The 20,852-nt window shown below is 37.1% G+C and overlaps 1 protein-coding gene across 1 annotated transcript in view; it reads right to left on the minus strand.

Annotated features, from left to right (window-relative positions):
* SBF2 (SET binding factor 2) overlaps positions 1–20,852 on the minus strand; it is a 3,151,758-nt gene that overhangs the window by 2,008,600 nt on the left and 1,122,306 nt on the right. Inside the window, exon 3 of the mRNA XM_044058929.1 lies at positions 2,031–2,168. Coding sequence (XP_043914864.1) covers positions 2,031–2,168 — 138 coding nt within the window. The remainder of the gene's footprint in view (positions 1–2,030; positions 2,169–20,852) is intronic.

Raw genomic sequence — 20,852 nt, forward strand, 5'->3', positions numbered from 1 at the left:
TCACATCCATCCTTCCTCATGCAGTCCCTCCAGCACCTCTGATGCTACTCGATCATTGGTCATCTGGTGCACAGTAAGGCCTTTATCCCTCTGTACCACAGGGCTGTATAATTTACTGTTACAGTCACTATGGCAGCTATACACTTTGGTGAGCAAGGTGTAAAACATACAGGTAGAAACTATACTATTCAACAAACATCTGTGACCATTAAAGCCTCCCTATCATGTCACATTTCTATACAATATCATCAAACAGGTATAAACTAACACAATATTTTAGGAGCTAGGCATGGTCAACTTCCTGCCAAATACTTTTACTTTGAGGCAGGTCACTAAAAGGGGACAAAGTCCTGTAACTCCTCAAATAACATGAGGGACAAAAGCAGGTAGGAATCTAACAGAGGCTAATAAAAATTATTTTTCTGTCATGTAATAATGCTGCCAAGCGTCCCTAATTACAATAGTACTGATAAGTTACACATTACGCAGGCTTGTCAGACAAATGGTCCATCATGTGGTCATTTTATGCTGTCTAGCATTTATCTGCTACAAGTGGCAGTGCACGCACGCCTAGGTATACATTCACAATCAGCTAACACCAATACGAATACTACAAACTACCACATGATGGTATATTCATGATCGCTAGCATAACAAATACTACAAACTATCACGTGACAGTACATTCACAATAGGCTAATACCCATACGAATACTACAAATGACCACATGACGAATAAGCCAAGCCACTTTCCTTAACTGTCGAGACCAAGTCTTTTAGTCATGGCTCTCTCTGCAACATTATAGTAATGCTCTAAAATAACTATTACATTAAACAAAGCATAAAAGAATAACATGAATTTAGGAACTATACTTTATATCATTATGGGGTACAAAATTCATAATCAAGACATAAAATGATTACTTTTTATGTCACTATTATCGGAAAAAAACCTCATTATTGGAATTTAATAGCACCATACTATACTGCACTTCCACAGTGAGCTTAAGGAATGCGATCAAATGCACGTACTTAAGACCAAGTAAATATTAAGCCACAATTCCCTGCTTGCATTTCTTAACACTAGAAACTCAATGATATAAATGCTGAGATTTACAACGAAAGATATCACGTCGAACCTAGTTTTCCTCACGTTTAGGTTTATCTCCCTGGTTTAGTGCTGTCCTGTTTTTACTTCCCCTTATTTCCGTATTATGTGGTGAAATACGTCCCATACGGGACAACTCAACCTACAGTGTATGCTGGTCGGATCAATCAAAAGAATGCAATCAAGCTTCCTTTAAAAGAAACGCTACATCTGCAGGACTGACATTACTCATGCCAGTGGTTAACCTACGGAGGTCATTTTCTGATGGATAAAATAAAGACAGCTACTATCTTAATTTTTCTGTTTATTCCTTAGCCATTATGTTTGAATAAGAAAACTTCAGAACAACCATATGAGAAAAACACATTACTTTAAAAGATTTTACATAGCTATGACATACAAATGCAACAGAAAAAAAAACAGTAGTTTTCTAGTTCATGTAAGGACACAGCTCCAAGCAATGCTATTTTTTTTTCTTTTTTACTTGGCTTATGGAAATCTGGTCCTGAAAAATGTACACTATGAAACAGACAAAAGTGCCTCATGATTAGAGAGGAATTTATAAAACAGACACTGATTACAATGTTTTTCATTTGGTTACTAATGGGTATATAAGATATTTGGCCAATAGAAAAATAAATGTGTCATGCTTGCAAATCTGTGTTAAAAATATTGTTAAAAGTATTCATAATTCAGCTGTCGTGTATTAAAAATGCAGCACACATCTGTGCAGTACTAAGAAAAAGCATTATGTTCTCGGCTGACCACCTGCTGTTAAGGACATGCAATTAGTTCACTTTGCACATATTACCAGGAAATGTGACGAAAGTATTACTGAAAGACCTTAAGACAAAAGCAATGCATGAACAACTTTTATTTTGCTCATTCTTAAGATACGGGAAAAATTAAATATATTATTTACCTGAAGGTTGATCTCTGCTTCATAGAAAGTCAGGCATGCACAGTAATGGCGTTCAGAGTCGCTGTCTGTCAGAATCACCACAAAAAATGTTGGCGGCTTTCGTTCTCTGGACAGCTGCCATCCCCCAGGCTGGCAAAACTAATTGAAAACAAAAGAAATAATCAAGTTTTTAATAACTGCTTTTGAAGAATGACCTTGTAACCTGTTGCACAACATAAAATTGGCCTTGAACTACATCCCCTACTAAATTTGATTGATGCATTGCTGGTTTACCATAATAACTGCAGAAAGTTTCATATGAAATGCCTAGAGTTAAAATCTAACTGTATTTTATTTCAATGCAACACAGATGACTAGATAAATGTTTACAGAAACATGGGTTACATAACAGATAAAGACCATATGAATATATATTTACAAGAAACATGGGTTACATAACAGATAAAGACCATATGAATATATATTTACAGAAACATGGGTTACATAACAGATAAGGAAAAAGACCATATGAATCACCATATGGCTGACATGCTTGTCTAATACATATAAATATCAGTCATCACTGTTATAATTAACAAATTAGTCCCTCATATTACTGATTTCCCAGACGGTATCCAAACTTACTACCTCTTCACCTAGGCTGATATCCGAGACCACATATTGTCAGTAAGCAGTGTCTTGAAACTCTGCTTCTGTTTTTTTGCACATCTGCTTGTTCTGAAAAATACTTCACTCCTGGACAGCACTTAAACCTACATAAAATGGCCATTCTGTTCCTCTAACCATAACAACCTTCTTCAGATTCTGATATTGAAATCAAATAATTTTAACTAGCCTTTCTTGGACTGCCTCATTTCCATCTAAGCAAGAATATATTAGCGGTAAGTGTCCAGTAGGTTACCTTAATTAATACAATACATATCAAAGCTGTTAATTATTAAATTCTGTATATGATTTAAAAAAAAAACTGTATATCACATACAGATACTGGATTCAAAAGAGTCCACATATCCTCTAATAATATAACAAAACTTTCAATCATATTTTTAATAAATACTATGTTTGTAAGATTATACATACCCACAAACTAAAATGCTTATGTTTATACTTAAATTACGACTTGATAACAAAAAAAAATCCATAAACCAGCATGCAGTCTTGTCAGTGTCTGTGGTACAACCTAAACAAACTAATACTTTAATACCAGCTAGCAAATGAAAGCATGTCTCAATACATGGTTACAATAGTTTCTAACATCTTTTGTCAACATTGGAAATATTCGTGCAAACTATGAATGCAGCGTATTTTGAGTTCTGTAGTAAGCAAATGAATCCTGTCTGAAAATGGTCCCATATCATTAGTATTCTAATTTAATCACCGGGAAAGGAAGAAAGACCTCCAAAGCTGCACGCTTTGAAACAACTAGCCATATAAATCAACGATCATATAAATGATTCATGTGGCATTTATTGCCATTTGTTTACCAGGTAAGTCTAAGTGGGTCTAAACAGACACCTTTTCAGTGGAAGCACAGGGAGAAAAGGTCCAATACAAAAATACAATTTACAATCAATGCTTACATTTGTTAAGAGTTAGAAAACAATATGGAGTCATGTAAGATAAAGATACAAAGTGTAAAACAAAGAAAGATGTAGTATATAATTCTGTATGATGCAATTGTAAAACATCAAGGTAATGTGATGTAATTTTTTCATAATATCCTATACCACTAAAATGATTGAGCTACAATTATACTAGGTTACAAGGATAATAATAGAGAGAATAAAGTATAAGTTAAGAAAAAAACAGTATTCATTACAGTACGTAAACTAAACTGCAACTCAGCTTCCCGGATCAATGAAGGCAATCCTCCTTATCAAGTGGGTACAGTACGTAAACTACTGAATAACAGTTAAGATGCAGGTTGGTAGATTTGCAGTAAGAAAATGGGAGTTGAAGAAAGAAAAGTAAAAAAATAAAAATAAAAAAAAGGGGTAGAGAAAATAAAACTGGAAATATAAGTTAAAAACTTAGAATAGAGAAAAAAGAAAAAACAAAATTTAGAAATAGTAAGTGTTATATGTGAGAGGAGGAGGAGAGTGAAGGATGGTAGCATGTAAAAGGATCCACAATAAAAAGTGGCAGGACCCAGAATGGCAACTAGTCCAACTTTATTCACTAGAACAACCACGGTTAGCACTTTTGTCTGTGATAAACAGACTTCATCATTGTATTCTTCAAGACAATCAAGATTTTACTATGCAAAGATGTGGGTTTTGTAGAGCTTGCCCCTATATAAAATATACCCAGGGATTTGCTAGCAATGGGAAGGTTTATCAAATGCAAGGGAATTATAACTGCAATACAGAAAGAGTGGTGTATGCAGCCATATGTGAGTCTTGCACATCTTTTTATGTGGGCATGATGGAAAGGGCATTAAAAGATAGGATAAAGGAACATATGTATGCCATTTCTAAAGCACAAGAAACAAATGCTTTGGCTAGGCATACTAAATTGCATCCTACACATTGTTTTAAATTTATTTTGTTGATTGAAAATCCAAGGGGTGGTCCTTTGGGGTTGCATTTGGATAAAAAGGAACTGCTGTGGCAATTGAAATGTAATGCAAGTCTGAGTCCAGGCTTAAATGAGTTGATATCTGTTCAGCCAGTTTTAAAGCTTAAAGCTTTTCAGATATCTCTCTCTCTCGATATATATATATATATATATATATATATATAATTACTTTAATGGCTGTTTAATCATTTTTTTCGTCTTTTCTAAGTATGTTTTTAAGTGGTTCTGCTAGTATTATGTGATGCATTATACAATGTTTACAATTGTGTATGGCCTCTTTAAATGTGATACATTGGAATTCACATGTTGATGGGATGGGTTTTAAATATGGTGGAGTATTCAAGTGTATTTCATCTGATGAAGTCTATTTATCACAGATGAAAGCACTCATGTGGTGGTTTGTCCTAGTGAATAAAGTTGGACTAGTTGCTGTTTCTGGGTCCTGCCACTTTTTATTGTGAATTTTATAGTTTGTTGGTAGTTTTGTAAATTTCAACAGCATGTAAAATGATGTTTTGTAAAAAAAGGTACAGATGTGAAATGACCAGAATGGGATGAAGAAATGAAAAGATAAATTCATGTGATGCATGACTATTGATTTTAGAAATTTGTGAGCACCAACTCTTAGGATGGATTACGTTAAGTTGGCTTAACAAGGAGAAAAACAGGAGCAGGGTAATATATTTAACATATACTACTTTGGGACTGTTTTAAAAATGAATTTAGGCTGCTAATTTACTTCAAAGAGGAATGGCGTTCCAATTTTTTGAAAAGTAATTTGGGAAGTGTGAGGTAACTGCTGAGGTACAGGATTGAGAAATAGCATGCATCCACTGAATCCCTAAAGCAGTACTTCCTGGGATAACATGCAATGATATTAATCTTTTCAAAATGTGTGGAAATGAGGCATATATATATATTTTACAAATATATTTTCATACAATTAGAATGAAAGGCAACTTGAAATGTTTTCAAAAAAGAGTTACAGCTTATACCTGCAAATACAACTACAGCATAAATGGAGACACAGATGTCTGCTTGTGACAATGTAAGCTATTGCCAGCCATGCCAGGAGAAGTAAGGCAGTGGATGTATAATATATGCCAGTACAGCTAGCTGGAATTTTGTAAATAATTATATATTATTTGAATATCAAACTGATTTGTACAGATACTTCTGTTGAAAACATATTTGTAAAGCTGCTTGTGTTAAAAATGTATCAACAGTGTGCCCTGCTGGAGAGTAAAGAAATGTACAATTGTTATTGTAACTGTTTAAAAATGTATGTTTCAACAAGGGATACTGGAAGAGAAGATGTTAAGCTCAGTCCCAGCTAACTTTGGAAATTTGCTGAAATTAAATTAGGCCAAAATGTTTGTATCTTACAGCTCTGATTGCGGAGATGAAATGTCTGTGAGAGGCCTGGCTTAGTAGCTCTGTAGGAGGAACAAAAGTGTTGAAATTGTTTTATGACCTCTAGGAGCTGCAGCAGATCTGAACAAAGCACTATCTATGTGTATGGTAACACATAAGTGCTGAAATCTTGGCAGCTTCTAGTGTTGGTGATATTGTGAGAAAGAGAGTCAATGACCTGACATGATGTCATTCTGTAAGCCACCCCAGAAATAATTTTTAGATATTATACTGAGAAGTCCCTCAGTCAGACTGACCATTCTGATTTTGGAACCTGACAAGGAAGGAAGAACACTCACTACTTCATCTTGCCTTGCTCTAGTAAGTGAACCAGGAAATAGTAACTCCTTAGATTAATCAGGAAAATATAGTGAGATTAGTTAAGTACTGTTTTTCTGTATCTGTGTATGTGTGAATCTATTCATCTGTGTTATTTTAATATTTGCGGTGGTTGAAACTCTGGTGTTCACTGTAAACAGATATTTCATATTTTCATGTTCTTTTATTATTTATTATTAAATATATTTAAACTTTTCATTGTGGTTTGTCCTTTTTAGAAAATATTTCAGTTTTGAGAGTATCTGCATATATTCATTTGGTGATAACTCTGGCCAATCCTGAAAGCCTGGCTGTTTGGTCAACATTACCATTTGTATTAATATTAATTTCACTCAGTATAATTGTATACCCTTTTAAGAGATTTATAGTAACTGCCTGGTGGCAGTGAATCTACCTTATAATCTGGGCAAAGTTGGTAGAGCGGGTAATATGTGCCAGCCTTTCCCAGGTGTGTGTGTGTGTGTGTGTGTGTGTGTGTGTGTGTGTGTGTGTGTGTGTGTGTGTGTGTGAAAATTCTATCTCAAAGAGTGTATGTGTCAGCTACTTGGGGCATGGACATGAAGCACTGGTTTCACAGAGAGAGTGGTGAAGGACTTGGCTTGGACACTCAGCTGAGGACTTAACTCTACTGCTGTGCCAGTGGGAAGCCCTACTGGAGATTTGGGGAGAGACAGAGACAGAAATCCAGACCCCAGGATGAGTGTGTTCCCTGTGTGCTCTTAAGGGAAATTGTGCTTGATACAGAGAGGTCTGCATCTGTAAATACTGAGTGTATCCATTTGTATTCCAAGTGAATGTGTCTCTCCAGTATCAGCAGTGAGGATTCAGGCTCCTTGATTACTGGCCCAGAGTGGGGACATCACATACTGGTGGCAGTGGCAGGATTCAGGCTCCTTGATTACTGGCACAGACAGGGGACATCACACTGCTGAACAATTATTATATGGTTTTATTCCATTTATAGTATGGTAGACTAATGAATGTACATCAAGAATAAAATCCATCCACTTAAAATGATAGCTATGTAAAAGTCTTATACTCTGCTATTATACTATTACCAGTTAATCCAAAAAAAGCTTGCTGCATGCAACTTCCCATAGAAAAAAGACCAAGTTAACCAATCATTTTTCTGATCATGCTGTAGGAATATAAATACTAAATGGTTTTGTGTTTTAATATAAAACAGCACATTATTACATTTAATAAATGGGAAAGATATGGTAGATAATGCTTCAGTATACCCGCCTATTTCATTATTCTTTAGGAGGCGTTTGTGATGCCTCCCATATAAAATAAAATAAAATTAAATAAATGATAACCAGCAAATAATTATGAAACAAAAAATGCTGACTTCTGGTAATGACGTCATTGCCACAGCTGAGCACAGCTAGACAATAGCTGATGCTTTAGAACTTTCTGAAGAAATCCAGTTTCTCTCTCACAAAATAACAGAAATTATAAAATGCATTAAAATAAGTTGACAGACAAACTGGGTATTTAAAGTACTTGAAATGTTTTCAACGTGCTTGTAATTTATTACAAACCTCAGGGCATAACAATATTTAAGAGAGTATAATAAACAAAACAGCAGTAAAACAAAATGACTAAAGGAATGTACAGCTTTAAAACATTTAAAAAGTGGAGATTATTAAACAAAGCTTATGCTTCCCTCTACTTAAGTATTTTGTTAAACTCCACTTTCAGGTTATTCAAGAGAACTTGAGAGTAAGTTACTCAGTCAAGCTAAACCCATTATTAATATAAGCCAAAATCCATTCAAACAGAGCTTATGTTATTATTGTGTTTATATGATGTGATTACCAAGTTGAGGTAAACATGAAAAATGATGGACCACTTAAATTATAAAAAAGAAAACCTTTAAACTGTTCCTAAAACATTTATTCCCAAGCTGATAATTAATTAATGCCAATAATTACAGGGAAAAAGAAGACAAAAGAAGAAATGTTATAATCCCAGTATGCTCATATGACTATGGAACAAAGTATGGCAAAGCCCAGGGCCAGAAACCATCTCAAGCCTATGTGGGCTCATTAATAATGGACAACTGTAGTGCAATTTATACGCAGCAGATTTATGTCTAAGCAAGATAACGGATTGTTTTTAACAATGTAAATTTACTGCGATATAATGGCTTTCAGTTTTATATATATTTTACAATTTGACTAAACCCTAAAAAATGAGTAAAGTTTGCTTGCGGAATAAAGTTAATTGCTAATTACATAGATGTGCTTAATCGATTTATGCGTTGCCAGAACTTGCTTGAGACCCATTAATATTAATTACAGACGTATAACAGACCTATAACAGTGAGAAATGTTTTTTTCTGCATGCTACCATAAAAACATTCATAAACTTAGCTATAGTTCAGACTAAACTGGGATAACTGACAAAACATTTGCATGAGAAAATAATTTTAGGGAATGACAAACCTTCAAAAAAAGTGTATTTGATACAATTATTACGCATGTCATTTCCTTCTCTCCCATTCTGAAGTTAATGCCCACAGTACTTACATTAGTACTTACATTTGTACTTCTCAAGTACTTTGCTCGAGAATTCTGGACCAAAATCAGGAGCAAATAATCTGATTCATTTAAAGTCAGTAGAACAACAAGATTTACATCAACGTATATTTTTTTAAAAATAAGAAATTCTACGAAGCATTAATGAATGGCATAACTGACTGAATAATTCCTGAGTGATTTACAAGGACATCGATATTTTATGAGGGAAATTGCAAAATTTGTGAAATTATGTGAAATCAGGGACAGATGTGAGTTACATCAGGTACAGTTTCTATAACAGCAGACATGAGAATATTTTCTTTACACCTGTTATGAAAGTATTTAAAGCAGCTATACTAGAACACGTTGAAGATTAGAAAAAAAAATGGACTCTGAGAGACAAACAATAAGAGATCAAAAGCATGTTTGTTCTATGGGGGTCTATATTTTAAGCTCGAAGGTTGAAAACATTGAACACCATATGGTCGATGTCTTCAACTATCGAACTGATAATAACCCCCCCCCAAAATACCCTAATGGGTTTAAGCAGGGGGGGCAAGCTCCCCCGCATCCCCCACACCCCCTGCTACTTAAATATACCAACTCTGAGACTGCACTACATTGCAGTAAATGGAAATTTCCCCTGACGGAGATTTCCGTTTACATGTTCAATATTCTCAGCATTCGCTATTCTCGTGTCGACAATATCGGATTTGATATTGTCGGCTTTCAAAAATATAATATAGACCCATTCCATGGTAACAGAACATGATGTGGTAATTTTATTTTTTTAATAAATATGTCTATACTTAGTTTGAAAACTACCACATGATCTTTTGCATGCACCATTAGTGGCACAAATTACTGTATTTTGTCTTATTAAGTAAGTTAGTCCAATAGACTCTAGGTCTAGTTTCAGTGGTGGCCGTGGAAGAAAATCTCTACTAGTTCTTAAGTTTATGCAAAAATATATTGGTATGAATAACAACTTCAAATACAGGGATCATAGTTTATTACTATGTGGAAGCTGGAATTACTACTCAGTATTAGTGAAATAACTAGATGATCCAATAAATTATACTTTCTTTCATCAAGATATGCATTTATCATCTCATGCTCTGGTTACCCACTTAACTCAGTTGAAGGCCTTGGGGGAATGTTACACCATTCACATGGAACATGGCAGAGGAAGTAATTCCAAACAAGATGCCAGCCCATCACAGGAATCCCATATCTGCAACACAACACACAAACATCTATGGACAATTTGGAGAACAGCAAATATATGGCACATTTTGCAAATGTGCATGGAAGCCAGAGTATCCAGCCAAGAAAAATGTGCACAAAATGCATATATACATGCAACTTTACAGATGTATATATTCATTATTTTTTTGTATTCATCGCTTGCAGGACAGTTTTTGAGATGCAACATGTGTAAGATGTTAGATAACTAATTGCACATGAATATGATAAAATTTAATTAATAATTTCTAATTTGTCAAAGGAGAGTTATCGGCGGAGTATACAACAGACGTTCTACAAATTCAAATCTTAAAGATGTGAATGCTGAATGCAGCATCTTCAAATTTGTTACTAGTTCAATGTACAGCTAAAATAACCAAATTTACTGGCCACAAAATTTCTCAGGAGTTTGCTTTTCCATTAGATTTACAACTAATGGCTGCTAATGGTATAAAGTAATTGATACATTAATGATCACTTTGGATAATTCTACTTTATTCTTTAATGTGGACAAGTCATGTGATTGAAATACAGTGAAGTGTTCTAAATGTTACACCTTTTATGGAAGCTAAGTTTTTTATGGTTATGTATCAGCTTTAGTTACTGAATTAAAGGGATGGGGATATGACAAAACTGTAGAGTATTGCATCTTGTTGGTATGTAGAGGGTTCTAAGTATCTTGTACACCTGTTGTTAGTGTTATTTTATGGTCCTTAAAGTATATTTTGTTTTCTAGTAGAACTCACACACTTAAAAGATGTTGAAGTTTCAATAAAAGGTGAATGAATGGACTGAATTAAAAATACTGACACTGACTGACCAAATAAGGCATAAACAACTTGTTTATTGTTTTGTTGTGAATCAAGTAAAGGGTGGTTATGTTGGGCATAGACTAAAGCACAGGCAGAGATTAATATAAACAACTGCATGTTGCTTCAAGATTTTTTCTGCTGGCAATAATGGCTTTATGATCTGCACACTGTATTAGCTTTACCTGAGCACAAAGCATACGAAGTATTGACAAATGCAAAAAAATAAAAGGCAAGGAGTCAAAGAGTGAGCACAGAAGTGCAGCATGCAGCAAAAACTAGGGGTCTAGCTTTAACCCACTTTGCATAGTTTTCAAATACTTCTATATGAAGCAGCTACTGAATGGATAGATAAAAGGTGTAGCTGCACTCACCTATTCTTATTCAAAAACTTCCAGTGTGATCTACCATTCAGACAGTGTCGCCTCTGTGGTTCAGTTAAACACCATGCCAATCTGGGTGAAGAAAACCATTGGGAAGTAGATAACTCTGCAGCCATTGAAATGATGTCTATCCACACAATGTGTTTTGCAGGAAGAGTGTTAATAATATTACTGCCTGAAACAGGAGAGATGAGAATGAGGACTAACTCTGTCTAACAGCTGAATCATGGCGTAGTTGTTCTGTCTTGGTACAGCTGATTAAGTATGGCCAGTTCTTTCTTTCACATTTTCAACATTGCAGTTAGAATGTTAGCTCATCATGAGGCACCATGGTTTTTTATTTTATGTCATCTGATGTAATAGGATGTATTTGATGCAGATACAAGGAATTTGTGATTCTCTGAGAAACATGCAAAGGCATCATAATCACAGAATGGTGCTATAGCACACATCCTGGCATTGGTTAGTCTGATGGTGACAGCACTAGGTTTGATTAAGTATTCTGAAAACAGGGTTTGTAAAGAAGTAATTGGTATTAACTGGAAAAGAAGTTAATCATCTTTCTTTTTCAAGACATAGTGGTTATTACTTACCTGACCAAAACAGCGTTGGATCATATGAAGTAAAGTGAAAGAGTTCAAGAAAATACTCACTTTTATCTTTCTGAATGAACATTTTGAAAGTATTTCTACTAATATGTATTTACAAAGCATGGTTTACAAGGTTAACAGATTGCTTAAGGGAAAATCTACCTAACACCTAACTGAAAACCAAAGTTACAATAAGGTAAATATTTTGTGTTATAAGCGGGCTTGCCACTGTGACAATTCACTCATAATTAAAATAACTAATGCTAGGCCTCTCCAGTGGCCTACATGAATAAAGCTCCGACTACAGCCCAGGCAACGAAACAACAGCAGGAAGGGATGGGCATTACCAATCCTGGTGGGAGGCTGGTTCTGTGGTTGTCTCCTGCAGGCAGGGAATGTCACAACTGGGAGGCATGGTCAAAACAAGTGGGATAGTGTGGTGTCATTGCTGAGCTACTGTCAAGGTGAGGCAATATGCCCAAAGTCACAATTGCATGTCTACCCCGCAGACATTACCACATAGATCATTATGAAAGTGGAATAACTGGGTAGGACAAAGTGACCCACAGCCTGACAGATGTAGATGGACAGATCCACAGTATTGCCATTAAGATCTCAGCCCCAGTGCCATACCAGAGAAAGTCTGGGGGGGGTTTAGGAGTTGGATGGTAGACTCTGTGATGGATGTTGGGCACTGGATAGATGGCCATAGGATGATGCAGATGAGAGGAAAAAGCTTACCTTCACAAAAAATAAAATAACCAATTCTGAAGTCACAGGAGTATAGTCAGGTTAGTAATTTTAAGTAGGTTCCACTTCAGTGGCCCGTCGATTAGATAAACAGTTTTATATTTAAATATATATATGTTTGTAGGTGTGTTTTTCTAATCAGAACACAGCTTTCACATTTAATTATAAAAACTCATTTCTTTTCACTATTCTATGTGCTCTTGCACAGAGTACTATTCCAAACACAGGATGCCATTAAACTAGTGCAGTGCTTTTCATACAGGATGCGGTACCTTAAATGCTTCCCATTTTGCAAGTTCTGTGACAGTAACAGAGATCAAGAAGTTCATAATCCTGCAACTTCTGACATTAATCAAGTTGTTGTTGTACACTTGGCTTTGAGCATGGTTTAGTATCTCATCCAAAAATATTACCACTCTACTGGTGCTCTCAAGCCTTGGCACCAAGATGTGATTAACAGCATTAGAGTTGAAAGTAATTTTGCTGACCTAAGAATAAATTCCACAGCTTTTCATTTACAGCATTCTCATCCTCTAGGATTAAAACTGTGCAATGTTCTGCCCTTCTGCCAGTGGTATCTGAACTGCCTTAAAAGCTATTATTGCAAGTATGTCCTCTTCGATTGCATTCTTAAACACCTGTGCTCATTGCATTTCTGAGCCCGTGTGCAAAAGTGTTGGTATTTTTTGTGGTAATTTACGCATCTTTTATAATGCCTTGAAAAATGAGGTTTCTAATGGAAGACAAAGACAAAACCCATGTTAGAGTATGTGGATTCATTTATGACAAAACATCACAGATTTATTTTATATCCTATTAAGACTGGAAAGCTTTCTACAAGAATGGAAGATACTCTGACAGTCTAGGTCCAAAGAAGCCTTAATGATTAAGTTAGATCATGGAATGCGGGTTCTTCTCTAGGGTGGGATTATCATTTGCAAATGTTAAGTAGAGTATGAGCTTTGCTGAGTGATGCTTAACTTTGTATATTTATTTATTTATTTTACATTTGATAACCGAGGGTGTCTGAGTGAGCCAAATAGGCCCTTTTTCAGCAGAGGCCCAGGGAGAAAAGCTCCACACAGAAAAATAATTACGGATACATTTAGATATTTAGACATGATCAGTATACACACAAATTACATTAGTCATGTTTTTACAGTGGTATGCAACACATCAACAGTTACAGTGGAGAGAAGAAACATGAAAACATTAATTTAAGAATAAAGGTAATTAATAGATTTGTGGTGTACAGCGGAAATTTGGAACATAGGTAGAATACATACACAGGACATAGGTACACTACATGCATTGTACATTAGCCAGAGTTTGTGAGTAGGAGTGAGAACTGTTGCCAAGTACTCTAGGCTTAGTATGTGTACCTTATCTGCTTTCACTATATAGTTGTCTATTAGACATGTTTCCCATTTTCCTCTACAAATGTTACGGACTACTCTGTTGGAAAAGTTGATAGAAAGATATGTGATTTATTTTTTTTGTGATGGTGGGAGAGTAGGGATTTGCCAGCAGGATTGCTGGGTTTGGATACATATAATAGGAATTTGTCTGATGAACATAGTGGCCTGGAAGGATTATATATTTGTAAGAGGTTGGAAATGAGTGGGCAGTTGTTGCATTTATACACAACGTTATGGATTTGTGGAAAGGTGTGAATAGGTTAGATAATAATTCCAAACACTGTAATTTCCTTAGGGCAGCATATTGCTGGGCTGGACTTGAAGGCTGGTAGTGAATTGTGCTACTTTGCAGTAACATTGCTGAAGTTAGTTTTGCTAGGTCACTTTGATGTTGTTAAGGATGGAAGGAGAATATGTTAGATTAGGCAAAAGGAGAGAAGCGGCAATGTGCTTTCTTACTTCTTTTCCTGTCAGCTTTCTTTCTCTCTAATTTTTACTGGTCCTCATAGTGCTGTGATGGCTGTAGAAGAAATAGAAACAACAGAGTAAAAAAAAAAAAAAGACTCCAGGCAGATGTAGAGGACCTGCAAGAAAAAATGTCACATAACACACAGAAAGAACTTAGAAACTTATTTGAGCTGTGACATTTAAAGTATGTGATGCGTTTCCCAGAGTTTCTAGGTTTACGCTAGAATGTTGATCCAGTCGACCATTAGTAGCTTGGCCAAGGATCCCACACATTTACCAGGATATGAATTAATATCAGATCCCCACCATAGTCTCAGCCCCCTTGCATAAGGGATAGAAGGCCAGACCGGGGGTATACTTATGATTGCACCCAGGTTCATAGGTAGGTGCTAGGCTATCGGCCCAAGGGCCTATGTAAGCCTAGCCAACAAGGTTCCCTGGCTTACGCCATCCAAGAAAGTTATTTTCCTGTGGCACTGTCGAGCAGACACACAGAAGTGATCCCCGGGGTGTGTATCCTATTTCCCATCCACTCATCAAGATTTTTTTTGAAAAGTGCTAATGAAGAACTTTGCTTGACATAGATGGGTAGCCTGTTCCAGAGTATGGAAAGTCTCTGGGACAGGAATCTATCCCTCCAGCATGGCCTGTTTATTGTGGTGACAAGGTTTAGGTCCCTAGAGCGTGTAGCTCGGAGGGATTGGGATTTCTTTAGGTGTAGCACTTAAAAAGGGTTAAGGAGCTACTCTGCACAACTTCTATAAAAGAGTGTGCAAGATATCTATCCCACCAACAAATCCTAGTTGGTGAAATTTTAGGTCTCTTGAGTAGGTGTCTATGGTGGCATTAGTTATGTGAATGTGTTGAAGACTACAAAAGACCAGATCATTCAAGGTTCTGTAGGCAAGGCAATGATATCCTCACAAGAAAGATGTGAGTGTTTGTATGTGCATGTGCACGAGTGCTCATGTGTGTGTGTGTGTGTGTGTGTGTGTGTATAGAAAACATACTAGTGCTATATGTAGGCTTTTGGAATGGGAAAAAATGTATCAAAATTGTGTTAGATTTACTTACTTAGATTTTTTAATTGATCTGAAAATCTGGATACCATCAGTAAAGGTTTTCTATGGAAGTTAGAATATATTTTTTGTATCTACATCTTCACTTTATTTTAATGACTTTTTTTTCCAAAGGATTGGTGGAGTTATATTATGCATCACAGACACATTAAAATATGATCCCTTCCCGTTTGTTGTGCTTAGGTTGGGGACTGAAGATACACTATCACATAAGGTCTGAAACACACGCATGAGAAGAAACAGAGTGATTTTACCTCACAGTTTTAATGGGAAAGTGATGTGTGGCTCAAAGAGGATTAGATGCTGTACAAAGCAAAATGACTTTCATTCCAAATAGTAAAAAAGACATTGTTTAAACCAGTCAGGCATATGATTTGCCAGTAATGCGCTCTTTTTAACCATACAGTTTCAATCAAGAAGCAACTACTACTAAAAATCGGCAAAACGGAAACAAATAAAAGTGAGCAAAACTCCCTCAGTGGACATTACTCCCGCATAGTAGTATGCAATTCAAAACTGCATTGTTTTAATAACAAAAATTAAGGTTTATTGATTACATTTTTCCCCTTGGGAACGTAGCTTTTTGTACAGTTAAGTAGTCAACTGGAAAATAAAGTAAATGAAAATGCATCTATTAAAAGAAACCTCTTGATTTTAAGGATATTATCACTATCACTTTATAAACAAAACAACCTTAAATCAAACCAGATGGCCTGATGAATAGCATTCACTAGAAAATATACTTGGCAGAAGGAAATTTCAAGCTTTAGATTATTTCCTCCAGCACTATGCTGGGCTATTTGCCTATTCTTAGCTGAAGATGCTTCTCTAAAATGCAGACATTTAGCTTTCCAATACATAAAATCTGCATTTCTGACTACTTGGTTTGAAAGCACCACTAACACGGTACGAAAGAATATTACATCTCTTGCGACTATCGCACTATTGCTCACTGTTCGAATGTATATCAAAGTGTCTTATGTAAACAAAACTGTCCGATGTAAAAGTTACATGCGGTATCTGGAGCTTTTCTCCCTGGTCCTCCACTGAAAAAAGGCCTGTGTCCAGTCGTACTTTCCCTGTAAACCAATATAACATAAATAAATAAAATAAATACATTGTGCCGGGAATACAGTGCAAGTCTAGACAGCAGAGGCACTGTGGGGTCCACATTTAAACTAAACACATAATAAAGTCTGGCACTGTAATCAAACTAATGAACTAGATTATTTAAGGCAGGAACAAAAGTATGAATTTCATGCTCTTTTTTTGCGTGTTTTTATTTATTTATTTTTGTTTGAGAAGCCATAATATTTTTACACGAAAGCACAAAAGACAAAAATAAATGCATGGATATAAATCGTAAGGCCTTTTAAAGCATCCAGAGGGAATAAAGTAGATAAAAAACATACCAGTGACGTCATAGTTCTGGCAATACTGATTTTTTTTGTGGATATTACATCTGTTTCTTTTGTCATGTTTGCAACTGCAATATATTTTACAAAAATGACATTTTAAAAGTGTACTTGGAATCTGGTAACTTCACTGTGACCAATCTAGTTAAAGTTCATTCAGTCAGGATCACGGGACAGAACTGGCAACCTTTCAGCAGCTGATAATTTACAAAGGAGTATGCCGATTGTGGTATTAATTACATCAGTTAGAAGGATGAAGGGGCAGTTATATTAGAAGGATACAGAGGGCAGATTATGTGTTGTGGGTTTTAGGGTGAGGAGTGAGGTTTACATGTCTCCACATAAGTTTTGATGAGCTGTGCAGTAATTCTTCTGGCTGTCACTAAATATGCTTCATTGTAATGACTGCAGATAAAGTGAACTACAAACAATTTACTTCTCATAAGCTCCTTTTAAAACTCTATGAATGTCATTAAGAACTTATTATTAACTCTATGAATGTCATTAGGCACTTATCAACAACAAAACTGCCTATGAGTAGAAATTCAAAGGAGTACACAATGACACAACCAGGGCCTCGCCATCAAATCCCGCAAGGCAACGCACATCCACTCCAAATATCTTCGGTATAGGAAACTTTATAGTGATACACACAGATGTCTTCCTCACCAGTCTAAACAAGGAAAAGGTCATGGTCAGCTGTCTTTCTGGTGCTAGGATTCATCAGATCACACAGGCACTCATGTCTCTCAACAAGTACTGTTATGATTCAGTTATAGTACATATTGGTGTGAATGACTTGTGATGCACCTTCCTGGACTACATGAAGAGAGACATGATTCAGCTCTCAGATTACATGTCACAGACAGGTATGTCCCTAGCCTTGAGCAGCATATTATCCTCGCCTAGGATGACACCACAATATAAACAGAAAATCATTTACTTCAAAAATGGCTTGGTTTCTGGTGTTATTCTAAGGGGATCCTGTTTCTGTCAGCCTGGGATAACATGATCGATACACCTCGCTGCTTTGCCAGAGATGGTCTTCATCTGTCCCCCCTGGGATTTTGGCTACTTGCAAAGGATCTTGCCACCCCCACAGTCTCTTAGGCAATGTCACAAGGACAAATTTCCTGACCTAAAAATGTCATCAAAAAACAACCTCAAGGTTATGCTGCTAAACACTAGGAGTCTTAGCATGAAACTGCACTCACTGGAAGCAGTCCTCAACTTGGAAGATGCTGACATCTGTGCAGTCATGGAGACCTAGTTCAAGGCTGCGGAGAGCACCTCAGCAATACAAGGTTACACCTCCTACCACACATTCAGACCACAAATGGAATGCAAGAAAACTAAAGTAGGTGGTGTATAAATATTCATTAAAGATAAATACACCTCCAGATTGGTTAAACAATATGATTTCCTGGAGACACTTCAGGTGTAACTCACTGTTGGTAGGGCACCTACTCAAGTCACTGCCAGCTACAGGACCCCCTCCATGAATCAGGACACTCACTCTGCCTACTTGGATCTAATGGAATCCATCAAGATACATGGAAACACCATGGTTCTGGGAGATTTTAATTACCCATCCATTGACAGGGAAAATTACTCGTGCTCAAACTCACTTGCCCAAACTTTCCTTCAGTTCATTAGCTCCAATGCCCTGGACCAACTGGTGGACACCCCAAATAGAGGCACCAACATCCTAGATCTGGTGTTTACCAATATGGGGGGCTGCTGTAGCACCCCCACTATGAGGTCTTCTTTTGTCAGATCTGACCACAAAGTAGTCTCATGCAAAGTAACTATCACACCTCACCTCCCCATCAGCAGCTAAACTAAAAAACTTCTCTAAAGCAGATTACATCCTTCTAAGGGATGGCATAAATAGCTTCAATGCACCTTCCCCCAGATGGAACTGGCAACTATACAGAGTCCTACATCAATGCTTTTTACAAAAACCTGTATAACTGCACTGACAAAGCCGTACCTGATAGGACCAAAACAAGCTCTTCAAGGAAGAGCAAACATGCCTGGTGGACAACTGCCATTAACAATCTTTACAATAAGAGGAAGAAATTGTTGCCCAAAAGTAAGAGGGAGTGGGCCCTAAACTGAAAACACTCTCTCCTCAGCTTAAACAGTCAAATAAAACTTCTTATGAAGTCCTCCGAAGCAAACTACAAATCCAAATTAGTGTCTTCAACTAAGGACAAAGTACAGTTGTGTACACTTGCCATAAATATAGGTGTTCGAGTCTACTTACTGTTGCAGTCATCACCTGTGGGTTATCCCCGCTGCGGTAGCTCTCGGCCAGCCCGAATACCAGAGTCAATTTTTTTTGCAGTGGCTGCAGTCACCTGTAGTCTGATGTCAGGTCATCAATGCTATAAAGCAAGGCAGCCAACGTCATTACATCAGTTTTTCTTGCCCTAACCTGTCAGAAGCACAAAGAAATAAGGAAAAGTGGACATGGTGGCCAAAGCTACCATGGAAAGCTTATGTCCCCCTAGGGGAAGATGCTATATGGGGGATGGAGGGGGGGGGACCAGGACTGCAACAGTGAATACACTCGAACATCTACATTTATGGTAAGTGTACACAACTGTACTATGTTCTTCGTGTTTCACTGTCACAGTCATCACCTTGTGGATGATTCCCAAAGCTTAGGAGAGGGGTGGAAGGAAAGGTTAGACTCCTATGCATGGGTCAACAGGCCCTGCAAAACTTCAGAGGCAAATCCTGCCCTAGACGTAGAAAAAAAGAGGTAGGTGGTAATGCTTTGTAAAGGTACAGACAGAGGTCTAGGTGGCAGCTTCCAAAATGTCCCTGGTGGAGACTCCTCTGAGGAAGGCTGTGGACGTGGAGGCTGCTGCTGTGGAATGGGTATAGACAGACTTGGGGGGGGGGGGTTCCCATGCAGTCTGTAGCAAAAATGGATACAGTTTGATATCCATTTGGAAATGGGCTTCCCAGCTGCAAAGCTGACAAGTAGTTGGTCTGTTTTTCTGAAAAATTTTGTATGGTCCAGAAAGTATCTGAGTTGTCTGTGCACTTCTAGCGAGTGTAGAATTCTTTCCCCCTTGTTTTGAGGGTTAGGAAAGAAGGTGGGTAGGTGTATGGCCTGGTTGAGGGTAACATCAGATACCACCTTGGGCATAAAGGAGGGATTAGTCCTCATGGAGACCCTGTCTGCATGGAAAATGATGAAGGGCTCGACAGTCATGAGTGTCTGAAGTTCTGAAACCCTTCTGGCTGAGGTGATAGCTAGTAGAAAGGCAGTCTTCCAGGAGAGGAATTTCAATTCTGTAGAAGCAACAGGTTCGAAAGGAGATAAGGTTAGTTTTGTAGAACATAATTCAGGTCCCAGGGTGGTGTAGGAGGCCTTCTGGGAGGTCTGATATTAGAAGCACCTCTGAGAAATTGCTTAATCAAAGAATGAGAGAAGAGGGGTGGGTCTGATTCATAATGGGCAGAAATGACTGAGGCATGGATTTAAAATGAGAAGAAAGACAGGGCACTATTGAGCAACTCGGCTAGATAATCCAAGATAAGAAGGATGGGAGGTACTGGCCCCTTTGGACTGGTTACAGGAGCAGAATCTTTTCCACTTCCCTGCATATGACTTTCTGGTGCTGGGCCTTCTGGCCTCTGTGATAATTCCTTTGACCTGTTTGCTTAACAGGGACTCCTTGTTAGCTTTTAAGGTATAAGCCATGCTGAGAAATTTAAAATCTGTAAGACTGGGTACAGTATCCTCCTCCTCCCCTTTGTCAAGAGAATTGAAATCAGGGGAAGCTGCTTGGAT

The sequence above is a fragment of the Protopterus annectens genome, chromosome 17.part0, assembly GCF_019279795.1.
Source record: "Protopterus annectens isolate FY-2018-M chromosome 17.part0, PAN1.0, whole genome shotgun sequence".
Classification (NCBI taxonomy): domain Eukaryota; kingdom Metazoa; phylum Chordata; order Ceratodontiformes; family Protopteridae; genus Protopterus; species Protopterus annectens.